The following is a 14,963-nucleotide window of genomic DNA, read 5'->3' on the forward strand; positions in this document are numbered from 1 at the left end:
GGAAATCCCATAAAATTATAATCAACCGACAGGAAAGTGAGCTGAACCTGTCAAGGACACTCCCAAACTTGGTGCTGATTTGTATGATTTGACGCCCTACTTGCTGTAAACAATGTGCTTATAAATATTTACACATAGTAATTAACAGTTATTTTGATTTTTTTTCGGGCGATAATTAAGTAATTAGTATATCGATTTTAATTTAAAATTGGGTCAGTTTGTATTTAACTTGAATTATGAATTCATTCAGCCCACATTCAACAGGTGGATTCTATTTCAAGTGAACTATAGTTGGGACAACATCCATTGGTTCGTGTATCTGCTAAGCGCAGTGCTGAATATTTTCTTGGTCTTACAGTGGTGTCTAAAATAAGCAAGCCATTGAATCCAGTTACTTAAAATCGAGTTAACTATTTAAAATTCTAAAAGAACTGAATTAATCAATTTTTTTAATTTGTTTCAATAATTTATGTTTAATAATGAATAGTTCTCTTTCTCGAGACGAGAGTCTAAGTAGCAATAATTCTTCCTATTCTCTGTGTTTTTTTTTAATACAAGCCTACAGAATTCTCAACAAATACATAAATAAATACATTACAGACATACTAGACTTTCTCCTTATTGCAAATTTGGCTTCTTTTAATACTTTGAATTGGTTCTTTTGATGTTACAGAAGTTTTTCAGATTCAACTTTTGGCTATATAACAACTAAATCCAAAATCATTCAAGCAAAAACCCCTTGAAAACCCATATCCATAAAGAAAACTATATTGATTTCACATTTAGGCCACTTAAAGACATTTATTAATTTACGAGTAAATTTGGCATTTGGAATATGATCAACATAAACATAAAACTGAAAAACATCTGCAGTTAAACGCTACACTAAATATTAAATCGTATATCGATATATGTATATAATATGCATTGTATATGTATATTAATAGGATGTAAAGGATATATATATATATATATGTATAAATTATGTACACTTAAAATTCGCTAAATAATTTGTACAATTTTCTTGGATTTCCAAATGTTGAAGATACGCATCAAGTTTTGTATATAGTAAAAATCAGTCAAGAGTTGATGGGTTCGGGGAGGCGACAACAACTGTGAACTGGGAGCTGAGAACTGGGAACCAGGTGACAGAATTGAGATTCCTTTGGCAGCACAGTCTAGTCCAGTTCGACCTCCTTGAAGAGCGTTTGGCTTTCGGCCTCTCGTGTGGGCGGCTCCTCGTGATGCAACTCATCGATCTCCAGCTCCTTGAAGGACGTCTGGCTGATGGCTTCACGTGTGCAGAGCACCGTTAACTGCTCCTCTGCTGGCTGCTCACTGGTGGGCGGCAATGCCACGCCTCCGCCCAATACATGCGACGTGGAAGTGCTGAAGTAGACAGACGAAAATCAATTGATTAGTCAGGTGTGAAGTGGCAACAACAAAGATGTGGTCAACTTACTTCAGAGAGTAGGTGGAGCGATACAGCGGTGGCGGGGTGTTCATGCGAACTGTGGCATAAGCCGCCTGTTGTGGATGCGCACTGGGATGATACACAAAGGCGTATTCGTTCAACGAGGTCAGATAAGAAGGTGGCGGCGGACGATGCTGGAACTCGGGATACAGATAACTGCCCGGCAACAGGCGATTCGTGCAGTGCGGACTATTGCAGTTGCGACACGTCTCCATGCGCCGGAAGCACGGACAATCGTCAACATCATCGGGTAAACTCAGTCGCCAAATGGCGCCCGAGATGACGAGCAGCGAGACGCCAATGCCAATCATGAGCAGCGCTGCACTCAGATACTGTGTCGAGTGCTCGATCAATCCTGTCGAGCCAAGCACAATTCCGCCCAGTGTGCAGGCCACGCCGCCCAGCGCAAAGATGCCAATGACAAAGGGCAGCGAGGGTCGCGCAAACCATTTGCGAAAGCTGTAGCCGAGTGGCGCTGCACTCAGTTCGCTGCTGCCCAGCACGCCGTTAGCTGACGCCACGCCGGACATGTTGAGATTCACATTGGTGCTGGCCAGATTGGTGGCCACATCGCCGCTGCCTCCAGCGAGTGGTACGGCCACGTCCAAGAGGGTTCTGCAAGAGAGAGGAGGGAAGAAATTGCACGTTAGTTTACACTGTGAGAAGTCTTGTTGGGGACAAAGATTAAACATTGGATAAGCTTAAAGAGATGACAACTAAAACTATATTTTTTGCGGTTAAATGTACTACGATTTAAAAAAAAGAAAGGTTTGAGTTCTAGAATAAAACTGAGAAGACAATAATTATAATGGGAACCTTAGGCAGCGAATGAAGAAGCGATAATAATTAATAATAAATTTTATTATAACTATAACATTTCAACTATTCTTAATATTTCACCTAGAAACGTGAAACTATCAGGAGAGTATAAAAAAATAAATAACGTCAGAGAAATTCTTAAACGGTTATTATTATTTGTGAAAATATATATATAGAAAAGCAAACTAAGTGGATTAAACACAAACAATAATATTTTTATGAATAAAAAGAAACATGGAATCTAAAAGAAGATTGACAAGAATGTATCGATTATACATATTAAAATAAAGAAATAAAAAGCCTATACAAAAATGAGTAATAATGATGTTCTATGTATATATTCAAGCTGGAATCATGAAATTTTCAGGATAGCTTAGCAAATAAATATACTAAAGAAAACGCTTAGTATTTCCACTGAATGTCATGAAATATTGAGAATATCAAAATAAATAAATAAAGAATTTGCTTATAAAGAAAATCGAGCTGAGTGAAATAAATTCTATGAAGAATTCAGCTGCCTAAAATCCATAAATTTAATTGAATCTATTATTATTTGATTTCTTGCGTTCGTCCTCGCCTCTTTGTCTCAGTGTCTGATGCACGCGTTAAAGTGTCAGCAGCATTCCGAGTTGTTCTCGACTACCTGAAGCTGATGCAGAAGCAGGTAGCAAAGCGGAGTTGTGGAGTCGTGGCTGCTTAGTCTCACATTACATCACAGTGGATGATGATGGCAGACTTTGAATTGTTTGCCACATGTGGTGCTCCTTTTGCACTTATCCTGCACTCTCTCTTACTCTCTTAGTCTGTCCTTTGTCTGTCTATGATTTAGAACACACACGCACACACACATTTGTTGATAGTAGTTGTTGTTCTTCTCTCTGTCCAGTTGCAGACAGAGAGAGAGCCTGCATAAATTTAGAGAAAATCTTACGGCCTGACACATTGCACCTGCCTGTCTTGTCCCTTGATCCTGTGGCCCCGCCTCGAGACAATACTCCGTGTATCCTGCTGTGCGTGTGCGTGTCCCATTTGATTTTAGAAATAGGCAGCTGTTTCCCATTTGATTTGCTCTTTGCTTTTCTCTTCCCTCTCTGTCGCATTTATTATTATGCCTTATCTTTGTTTTGTATCTTTTCATCTGTTTCAACTGTTGTTAGTTGAGTTTCTTATTTTTTGCTCTGTGTGGCAAACAAAAGGCGACTTGCAACAGGTTTTTATATTGTAGAGTCATAAATCGCATTCGAAAATTGTTTAGTTTTTTTTTTTAAACAACGCACAATATTAAAACTCTATAAAAACTATGAAACTGCAGAACTTTCAGGTGTGAAAACAAATTTCTGTTACGCCATAAAAAACCAAAAATCTTTCGCATAAATCAATGCGTTGCCCCGCCCCCTTTTTTGGGACTGCCCAAAAAGGAAGCATAAAACCATAAAAAGCCCCGAGAAAGAAACGTTTGAAAACTCTTAAAAAATATCCACATGTAGCATAGATATTGGGGGAGGGAGGAGGAGTTGGGGATGGGACTGCGGCTAGCGGCAACTTGAGATTTCTGTTTAATTACAAAACAAGGCAACAGCTGCGGGCGAGGTTTGACTTCTGGGTGCAAACTCCAGCTAATTCAAACTTGACAGCGTCACACTCAATTGTCTGCAATTTGTCAACTAACAAAAAAGGAAAAGAAAGAACTTCCCCCTCAGAAAAGTAATTAGAAAAAATGACTGCGAGGGAAATCAATTAAGCAGCGAACAACGCAAAGAAAATACTCTATAAAGAATAGCTCATTTGATATATAATTCGAATTTGTAAATAAATAAAAGAAAGTCGAAAATATGTGCGGCACCTGTTTTTGTTATTTTTACTTAAAAGATTTAAGGCGCAACATTAAAACTAATAGTTTAGAGCGGTTTTTAAATTGACTTTTCCCCAGAGGAATATTATTAATATGCATTAAGTGATGTGTGCTCACTAAAAATAGTTCTCTTAAATTGCATCAGCTAAATTCCACATAGACACTCGTATTTTCATAGGGTAAATGATAATACCCTGCTGTTAGAGCATCGTAAAATCTGCTAAAATATAGGGGTATTCCCATCGTAAAATATATACAGAACACACACATCGGAATTGTGGTCGTAATTGGGGCGTGCACGGAGCCATCAATTTCAGATATATCAAAGTGTTGCAGCCCTTTTGGTACATTTAATAAAATGTAGGCATAGTTATTAATATTATTTTTAGCCACACATTGCCACACTTATTTATGACATTTCTGTAGATGTCATAAAAATGAATCATACATCAAACTGATGTTCGTTCAACGCACGGAAGACGAGTCATAAATTTTATAGAATAACTCAATCTGTGGACTTCATTAACAATTGGCAACACGTACGCTAGTTATTTTTTTTATTTTTTACATTTAACATTTTATTACAATGGAGTGCATTTAAGCAGGTTTACGCATCATTATATCAATAGCCATAGGAAGCAGTCTGAGTATCTGAAAGATACCTTATCAAGAGCCAAATTGAGCACAGCAGGAGCTGTGGCTTACAAATCTATATTATTAACCACAGCACTAATGATCTTGGCTTAGAATTTGTATCATTTGTTACCGAACATCGCAGTAGCATCCACAAGATACAATGCTACAAAAAGATACTTAGATACATATTTGTTTGGCCTCGCGGGCAAAGGCAAAGCTGAAGGCGTCTTCTAGTACTTTGATTTCAATGCCTTTGACAGTGCCACCATTTTTAATGACACCCAACACACAAACACACACTCACACACATACAGCTAATTTATGAGCTTTTGTAGTGTGCAACATTTATTGTTATTCGAAAATGTTTCGTTGCACTCGCGCAGCTCGTAAACATTTCTCGCCTCGGTTTCAGTTTCGGCTCTTAAGCTCAATCAGCGCGCATTGAAATTGAAATGGGGCAAGCATCGGGACAGCACACACATCTCACATCAACACACACGCATACTCACAGACACATCACAATTTTCTCGCGTTTCCAACGTGCAACATGGGGCAGGCAGCGAGCGCGACAGTTGTTGCACCATAAACATAAAATAACTTTAAAAGTGCAGAGCTACTTTCTGCTCGATAGCCTTTCTTTCAATTGACACACAAAAAGCTGTTATCGATAGTAGCGCTGCATTCACGGAGACTATCGATAGACTTTAATGGAGGCAGTAAAATGCAGAAATTGCCTAGAGGTTGTCATAAGTTTTGAGCTGAAGAAGCTATAAAAGAAGAAGTATTATAAAAGTGATCTATGGAGAGTAGCGCTGACTTAACTAAGACTATCGATAGTATTTGGATGCAATGACATCCATATAGAGACATTATCGATAGTAAAAGTTTGAGATATAAAAACATTCTTACCCATTGTAAATACTAGGAATGAGTAAGTGTTCCCAATATAACATTATAGCTAATTTCTTAGAGGTTTGGCTAATTTTCTGCTATATGCGCAGCAACCCCTTTAAATTTAATTACATAGGGTATTACATTGGCTAGATGTTATTACGTTGCATACAACAATCTCGGGCTCGACTTCCGTTGCAATTTAGCGGCCCATTGTCTGGCCGTAATAGACTAGACTTTCTTTGCCGCGTCATTAGCCATTAACCACAAGACAGAGAGAGAGAGAGAGGTAGATAGCGGGCAAGTGGAGAGAAGACATTAAGCCACTTGCTGACCCAGTTATAGGGCCACTCACTGCCTCACTGTGACTGAGCAACAGTTTGCTGTCATTAGGCATAATTACTTCCCTAATAACATTAACTTCGTCTTCTTTAGCTCATTTTTTGGCATTCATTTACATTGCGCATGCGTAACGCGGAGAGTTTGACCAATTCTCCCGAGTGGAGACTTCTTTAGCTGAGAGCTGAGAACAGCTGCGCATGTCTCTTAAGGCATAATTAAGTACGCCATTAGAGCGCAAATTGTTTGTCTACGTGCCGGAGACAATAGAACCCTAATTGGGTGCCAAAAAAAAAACGAAAAGAAAAAAGACGAAAAGAATCGAGAAAAACTTAGGTAGGAAGTGCGTAAAGGGAAATGGGAATAAAGGGAAGCGACTTGTATGTATGTAAATGCACTTAAAGTACTTAAAATAGTTTTCATTTGAAATTAGCCGCCTTTACATTCGAGGCGTGGCTGCAGCTTTCTAGCCAAACATAAAAATATGATTAAAAGTGAATTAGAATTATTTAAAATTATTTTCCCCATCAATTTGGTTTAGGTCGTCTTCGCCTTCGTGCTGCAAGCTCGAAATGGTTCTTAAATTGTAACGCCTAAGCCGCTTAGGCCATAAATTGCCCCTATACACAGCTCTTGCTATTGTTTACAGCTTAACTGGGCCTACGGCTTCGGACGAAGCACGGGCCCAAGCGTTTGCTCCGTTTGTGTGTTATGTGGAGCTACTGTTTCCACTTCGCGACGAGTCTTAAAAATAAGAAAAATTATGATGAGCCTGAGATGCCGCCTAAGCTGCCATCGCTGACCGGCGGCCTATCATTAAACCAAGCTGAGGCTCAAGTCGCATTCTGACGGCCCTCGGCTCGCTCGCTTTTCTTTTCGGGGTAGACCCGAAGCTTCTCCAACTCTCGAAGTATTCCCAATTCTCCTGCTCTTTTGTGGCGGGCCTTTTGTTAATGAATGCCCCCACATTAAGCTGCACTTAAGTTACTTAAGAGTCTCAGTCGTAACTGTACTACAACTAATGGATTTTTCTGCGTTTGATACTAGGCAGAGATACCTTAGAGTTTAAGCCGCTGTAACGGTAAACAGTAGTGTTGTAAAGTCAACAATAAATATTTTCAAGGCCTAGGGCTTAAAGGTGTCAAAAGTGCATTTAGTTATGGAGCTAATTATCAGTAATTATTGCAAAGGTTAAACCGTTTGACTGTAAACCATTTAACTGTAATTAAAAGTGTTGCAAAATAGTAAAGTCTCTTAACTGTGACTGAGAGTGTTGCAAAATGCTGTAAATCAAATTGATAATTTAAAATGTTGTATATTAAAGCCAATATGAAACTGTAATCTATTTACATTAAATTTCAACTTTGACTTACGACTTCTCAAAGGTTAACCCGGAAAAAGAAAAAATGAAAAAAGGTACAGCACTTGACAACCCCTAAGCTGAACACTTAAGAATTATTACTAGTAATATGCACTCAACTGGATTCAAATTTTAGCTTTCGCCTGTATTGAGCTGATAAAAAGTGCCAAAAAACCAAATTCAATTTTGTTCTAAAATCATGCGAGACTTCCACAAGGGTAGTTGCTACGACTCAAAGGGGGAGGGTGGCGACTGGGGCAGGATTGTGGACAACATTTGGATTTTGGGGTTGCTGACAAAAATGTTGAGATGAAGGTAACAGGCACACACACACATACACACAGCATTTATTATCAATAAACGCCAAAGGGGCGAATTTTTAGAAAATCATCTTGAGGATTTCAAACAACAAAATTAATGAGTATTTTATGGGTTGATGAGTTTAGAGCAGTGTGTGGCAGAGATTAGAAGGGATATATGATATACGATATGCAAGTGCTCAATTGAGGAGGAACTCTCATCAGGACATGCCGCAAGGACTTGTGCGTTTGAGCTGGCTATTTAAGTGCTCCGAGTAGAGGACGAGTCGAAGGCAAATAACCACAAGACTGAAACCCAAAACTGTCTATGGTTTCGACTTCCTCTCTCTCTCACTTTGTCATCCGTCGATGTGTCTGTCTCGCTCTGCTGGGTGTCAAATGACAGTGGTAAGCATGCCTTGAGGTGAGTTCAAGGAACCAAACTGAATTTCGTGTCTTGGCTATAAAATCGAAACGAACTCTACGTAGACCCAATTGTCAGATGCACTCGAGCGTTACAAAGTATCGATTTTATGTGCACAACAAATATACACACACACGAAACTATTGAAGTCTCTTTTGATTTGTTTAGGCATTTCTGAAGTTTACTTTCAGCGTTTTTCCATTGAATTCTGTTTCGATTTGAGCTTGTTTCATATTTTCGAAATTTGAAATTGATATTTTGTGACATGGCAACAGTCGAACAATAAACAAACAAACAAACAACAATAACAACAAACAGCAAACATTGCCTTTAATTAACCTCCAACTCAGACTTATTCCCATCTTATCAAACACTTTTCACTTTGACAGCAAATATTTATGACTGCGAGCCTGCGTTCGTGTCATAATAACTTTACATTCTTAATGATCTTTGGGGTTCTCTCCCGCAGAGAAAGTATTACACCCAACTTATCAGCCTCAGTAGACACCTCTTTAGTCCACTAATTGCACTGTCCATCAATTCGAGCTCTTCATGTCAATTTATCCATTTCTTTTTGATCTTTTGATTGGATCAAATGGATTTTATTTTTGTGATGGGGAGATTACCTTGATCCATTGCTGAGGTGTCGATCAAAAGTTTCGTAAAATTGCGTAACTAACAACATTAATATCTCATCTGCTTCCGTTTTGCTTTTCGCTTTTTTTTTCAGATTACAACAATACACAACACTCCATTAATCACTTTGATATACTATTTTAATTAATATTTTTACAGTTTCTGTTTCTGTTTCTTTTTGTTTGGAATTTTTAGTTAAAAATTCCCTTAAAATAACTCGGAAAATAAACTATGACAATTAATCAAAGGCACTTTTGGGCCATGTCTCGTGTTCTTGTCTGTCGGCCTGACAAAATTTATGCGCCACTATTAATTTTTATGCTTCTAGCACGAAGTTCCGAGAATTGATGAGTCTACCATGGGGTGGAGTAAACTGCGAGATACCTTATGACAATTTTTCGTAGGGTGTTTGAATGAATATTTAATTAAGTTATGAAAGTATAAACGTAAAATTTCAAAATTATTACAATTGTATTGCCGCTATTTGGTTGAAAAACGTGTAAAGATATCATATTTATGTTGATATTAGATTAACCTTATCGATGACTTTTTAAATATCGATAACAATCAATCGATATATGCAAACGTATAACTTTCTGCGTTTTTATATTCTTCGTTTGCTTGTAGAAATTTAATTTTCTATAACAGCAATTTTACATAATCTTATCGATAGTTATCGATAACATGAAAATGCATGCAGAGTTGATAAACTTTGCTTTCCTACACACTTCCGCTCTATTTAAACAATATACCCGACTGTTGCTGGATTACAGGGTATTTTATGTATGCCTACTCTACTACACAGTTTTGCGATAATCGCCGAGGCCGTACATGTGACATGTTAAACAGCAGCAACTTCCCTCCCGCGAACGTTCCCTCCTCCCCCCTCTCCACCAACCACAGCACGCGGTTCTGCAGTAAAGCCGTCAAGTACAAGAGAGTCTGGGGCGTATCTTTTTAGCTTTATGGAATTCTTCTGGCGTGCATATCAATGTCAGTTAATCTGCCCAATAAGGCATGAATTGCCCTCCATGGTGTGGTTGCTGTTATTGTTGTTGTTGTTGTAGGGGAAGTCTAGAGATTGAGAGAGACGAAGTGGCTGCCCTTGTATGCGTCTCGAGAGGCAACAAATCTGTGCTCCAGTTTTTTATTTTAAGTAGTACGGGGGCAATGGGGATTGGAGCACGCTGCGATGTTGCTGCTGCTCTTGCTGTTGTGCGTGACATGATTTTTGTTGAATGATAAAGTTTTATTTCTTGAACAGAAGCCAAACGAAAAGAAGAAGCACAAGCTGAAGCCTCATTCCGCCCGGGAGCATGCCAATTATAATTTTAAATGCGTCTGTCAAAACTTTCGGTTTCAAGCAGCCGCCACAGCCACAGCTACTGCTGCCTGTTGACCAGGCCAGACAGTGGCCATTTTTTTCGTTGTTGTTTTGGCTTTAATGGCCACTTCCTGAACAGCGGCGCGATTTGTGTGGCAGCCTCAATGGCCCCAAGGGCAAAACAGCAGCAAGACGCTTTAGCGTCATCTTTATGTCTGTTTTATGGCACTTTTAAGTTTACCTGCGCAGATGATGATGATGAGGATGCTGGTGAGGATGGCCCATGCCCATGGGACGTTGCTGATAGTACTGATGATATTGCAAATAGTTGGCTGCAGCCGCGTCTGCATTTGATGCACTCAGGAATGGCGATGCGGCTGCTGCGTTTGCTGCTGCTGCTGCCGCTGCTTGATGATGATCCAAAAAGATGGCCGTATATTGTGGCGGATAGCTGCCAACAGGTGGCGCCACCACAGTTGTTGTTGCTGTTGTGGCGCCAGCGCCAGCAACGACGGCAACATTGTTGCTGCATTTACTTTTGCTCTTGTGCAACTTGCGGCGCGTGCGCTTGCTCTGCCGCGAATCACTGCGAGAGCAGGCGCTCGTGTTGAGTGCAGCTGCCACAGATTGTGTTGCAGGTGGAGCTGGACTGTTGTTGCTGGTGGTAAACTGCAGCTCGCTGTAGATGCTTGACTCGAGCATGTTGCTTTCGGATGTGGTACGATTCAATATGAATTGGTCGAATTCGTTATCCTCCTCGGTGGCAGCTCCGGCTCCAGCATGTTGCAGTTGCTGCTCGAGCAGCGCCGTGCACTCCGCGGGCATTTCCTCGTGAGCAACGTCATTGCGACTCCGATTGAGGCTGTTGCTGCTTTGGCTGCCGCTAATCACAATTTCCGGTATGACAAATGCTGCGCTCGGTGGCTGCAGTTTCCTCTGCTCGCCGCTCATAGCACCCAGCATGGTGCCGTTCTCAAACACAATTGTAGGCGTGGCTGGCATCATCACTGAAATCACTTTATTTTCTTTTTGCTGTAATCACTTTAACACAATTTTGTGGTTGTCCCTAACTGCTTGAGTTGGCCAAGAGCTTAATTCATTTTGTAGCACTAAAAAACTTGTTATAGATTTATTTGCTGCGACTTTCGCCTGTACGCGCCAAAAAATTTTTACGCACACGAGTTTTGCAGCATTCAGCAATTTTCTATAATACGTTTTGCGATGCTGCGTTGCCGTCGTGATATGAACCTTCTCGGTGCGCGTACCGCCAAAAACTGATTTGTATTGTTGATGCGTTTGTTGTTTACGGCTTCTGGTTTTTCAACTTCAAATGCGCTCTCTCCTGCGAGTCGCTCTCTCGCTCAGTTTTGGCTTCGTGACGACGCGACGTTGCTAATGTGTTTCGGCGCAAAAACAACCACCAGCAGCAACACAGTAAGTTGAACTTCGTGCGCTGCATCTCATTGACGTCGCGACGTCACTCTTGCTGCTGCACTACGACGAGCAGCCCAAAACAACATGCACACCAACGCACACACACTCGCACGCACAAACACCAGCGCAGACAAGAAACTCCCTCGCGCTCACTCACGTTTAAAGATGTCCGACGAGTTTTTGGCTTCAACTCTCCTTCTCACTCTCTCTCTCTCGCTTCAATCTTTCTCTCTGTTTTCAATGTTTGTTGGTTGTTTACATCGTGCTCTCTGAATGGCTGCCAGCCAGGAGCGGAACAACCACTTGGGCCCTGCGCATGCTATGTCCATGTTCTAATGATGCCGCTCCTGCGCTCAATTTATCACACTTTTACTAAAAGAACATCACGAGCGGCTTTCCGTAGCGCCCCTGGTTGGGCCCGCATCTGATGCGTATCTGCCGCTCCCTCTCCGCCTCCTGTACTCTCTTTCGGCCAGAAACCAAAAGAAGAGAAATACAAATGAAGCCAAACAAGAACTGTGGCCAGGAAGGGACAGCACAGCTCAGCACTCGAAACTCAAACACCACAAAATCCCAGTATGCAACAGAAATCTATCTACAAGATACACTCACATACACATACACGCGCACTCACACACTTACTTAAAGTTGTGTTGTGTGTTGAATGCCTCATCATTTTTTGGCGAGGGTGAAATATTGTTATTGTGCTGCAGGACAGTTTCAATGAAATCTTCCCTTTGGACCTCGTCTCTCTCCATCTAATAATATGAAATAATTTCTAGTCTTTTTTTTTCTTTTACGTATTCTCTTCTATGCTTCAGTTTATTTGCAGTTGCCTTTTGAGGAATTTAATTAAAATGCAGCATTTGTGAAAGGAAAACAACAACAGAAAATAAAGATAGAAACAAAAAAAAATATATAAATAAAAAAATTGGAATTTACTCTTTAGATGCTGGCTCTTCAATTCTGGCCTTAACTTGTTGTGAATTGTAAGCGCTTTCTGCTGCAATTCAAGTGCCACTCCAGAAAAGCGACGAATGCAAATATTTGCCATTATTTTTAGTACTTCAGCAGCTCCAAAAGGGGGATGAAGGAAGAAGGAATGACAGACAAACAGAGCTAAAACTTTGAAATGTTGACACAAGACGCATCCTCAGCTCAGAGATGTAAGCTTATTAGCCTAATGGCTATTAGCCTAATAACACTTGTATCGGGCCACTCGGCCAAATTAGCGCCACTCGAAGAAGAATGAGGACCTGCGACTTGAGGCCAAGAGAAATTGTTGAGAGTCAGTCGCAAAGTCACGGCGACTGCACATTTTAGACAATTACCAATCTGTTCAGACACGCATATCGTTGCCATATAATTTCAACCTTTTTCTTAGCCTTCTGCAGTCTTTATTTTAGTATTTTTCTTCTTTTTTTTGGCAATTGGCCCGCAGACAAAATGTGGCTTAATCATAAGATACAGCGCTCTTGAGCAAATTAGGCGCGACTTCAAAATGCCAGGGCAACTGAGTCGCTGTGTTTTGGGACCTGACCCATACCCTTTTAATACCCTGTAGGTTAAGGTTAAGGGGTATGCTGAAGCAGAGTAAGAGTTCTTGCATAGTGAAGAAGATACAGTTATAAGATACTACTGCTAGATACTTAGAATAGCTAAAATTATATATTATATAAATTCAGAGATTACCCAAAATACATCTATCTATTATTCACACTTTTCTGTACATTTTCATACAGGGCACTTTCAAGTCGAGCAACATCAATTGGATCATTTTTATTTTATTTAAAATTGTTTTTTTCTGTGTTGTCTGCATGTTATGTTCTGTTTTTTGTTTTCTTCTTGTTTTGCTGTCTTTTTTTTTTGGGCAAGCACGCGCTCAGCTCATAATTACCAATTAGATGCTTTTCAATTTTTCGCTGCGGCCACCGCTCAACACGTCTTGGCCATGGCCAAGTTGATGGATGGTTAGCTGTGCTTCGTTGGTCGGTTGGTTGTTTGGTTGGATCGAGTCCTCAACTGGCGTTGCATGTTGTAGTAGTTAAGTTGCTGTCTCATGGCTTTTGTATTTCAGTTTTTCTGTGTTTTTTTTTTTGTGGTCACGTTGCATGCAACACTTGGGGTCCTACGATGTACCTGCCTGTTTCAGACTGTGGCTGCCACATGAGTCGGCATTTGTGCTTATCAAATTACGTAGGGTCGAGTAGAACAACCAAAAAAACCACAAACATTTCACTTTGATGGCGGAAATTTGAGGCTAGCTTATCGTCGACTGTCAGACTTGTTTTTAATTTCAAAACTTGTTATCAAATGTTCTACAGTTTCCGGATAACAACAAATGTGTACAAATGTTTCCGCTATTGTCAAAAGCCAAAACCGAAAAAGGAACGTAAAAAAAACGTCACCTATTTGCATTTGATTAATGCAGTTCGAAATTCGAATTCCGATTTTGAAATGGAAATTAATGCAAATCTGTTTCGAGAGAAGAAGAAGAAGCAAACTGAATGGTTTGTAATTGGCACAAATTGTATTATTAGCACCTTGATTAACTTGTTGGCAAGACGAGTAGCTGTGCCATTAGCATGGCATTTAGCTAAAGCAAACAAAAGATACTCGCGTATCACAAAGATACTTAAGTGCAGCGACAGCTCAAATAACTCACTCGCAGTCAGCCTGAACATCTATTGTTTGATTAGTCCAGCTCTCTCATCATTGAAATGGTCAATATTCATTTGGCTCATCAAGTAGAATCCGGCCAACTGAATATCTATCTATCTATCTATCTGTATTTCTATCTATCTATCTATGCATCTATATTTAGCAGCATGTCAAAGAGTTAGCGCGTCAATTTGTTTATTTTGTTGCCATTTGTTTGTTTACTGCTGCGAGACACAACATCATTCTGACACACACACACATGTGAGTGTTTGTGTGTGTGTGTGTTGTAAAAGGGCCACTCTAGCCTAAAATAACAATAGCAACAACAACAGCAAGTTATGTACATTTTTATGATGCTGCTAAAAAATGTTGAAAACTTTTCTGAACCTTTTGATCTTGCACAGTTTTGTCGTCGTCGTATCTGTTAGATCGTTTCAACAAAATGAACACAACAAAACAACACACACACACCCCGCCCCCAGGTTTTCGAGTCTACCTTCAGGTACTCCCCCACTTCCACTGCATTAGCATTAAATTGATTTTTCATTAGTTTGTGCCGGGCAAACGGCTAGTACCGCAGTCTCTCAGCTCTAAAGCTAGACATCTTCTGAGCTGTATCTGTATCGGTATCTCTATCTTTAGGATTGCTAGTCATAAAAAACGACAAGCTCTCTGTTTGATTTTTGTGGAGCTCTGAGCGCTGAACTTGAGCCACACTGTGCACAGCGTGTGCTGAAAACGCCATTAATAATATTGAGGGGAATTATTTCTGCTTAACGAGAAATGCCTATTAGTTCATAATACATAAGTGTTT

The 14,963-nt window shown here is 40.1% G+C and overlaps 2 protein-coding genes across 4 annotated transcripts in view; both read right to left on the reverse strand.

Moving 5' to 3' along the window:
* The window catches only part of LOC117571890 (transmembrane protein 170A), a 153,947-nt gene that overhangs the window by 4,983 nt on the left and 134,001 nt on the right, over nt 1-14,963 (reverse strand). The window lies entirely within an intron of this gene.
* On the reverse strand, nt 790-11,334 carry LOC117571886 (uncharacterized). 3 transcript variants are annotated; one of them, XM_034254347.2, is made up of 3 exons: nt 10,296-11,334; nt 1,463-2,089; nt 790-1,389 (listed from the first exon to the last, which is right to left on the reverse strand). In XM_034254347.2, exons 1-3 carry the CDS (start codon nt 11,057-11,059, stop codon nt 1,179-1,181), a joined length of 1,602 nt encoding a protein of 533 aa, XP_034110238.1. In that variant the 5' UTR covers nt 11,060-11,334; the 3' UTR covers nt 790-1,178. The 3 variants fall into 3 exon arrangements, with proteins under 3 accessions (XP_034110238.1, XP_034110239.1, XP_034110240.1); XM_034254348.2 differs by lacking the exon at nt 10,296-11,334 and adding an exon at nt 8,721-9,096; XM_034254349.2 differs by lacking the exon at nt 10,296-11,334 and adding an exon at nt 5,291-5,393 and having other exon boundaries at nt 791-1,389.

Source organism: Drosophila albomicans, chromosome 3, assembly GCF_009650485.2.
Source record: "Drosophila albomicans strain 15112-1751.03 chromosome 3, ASM965048v2, whole genome shotgun sequence".
In the NCBI taxonomy this organism is placed as follows: Eukaryota; Metazoa; Arthropoda; class Insecta; order Diptera; family Drosophilidae; genus Drosophila; species Drosophila albomicans.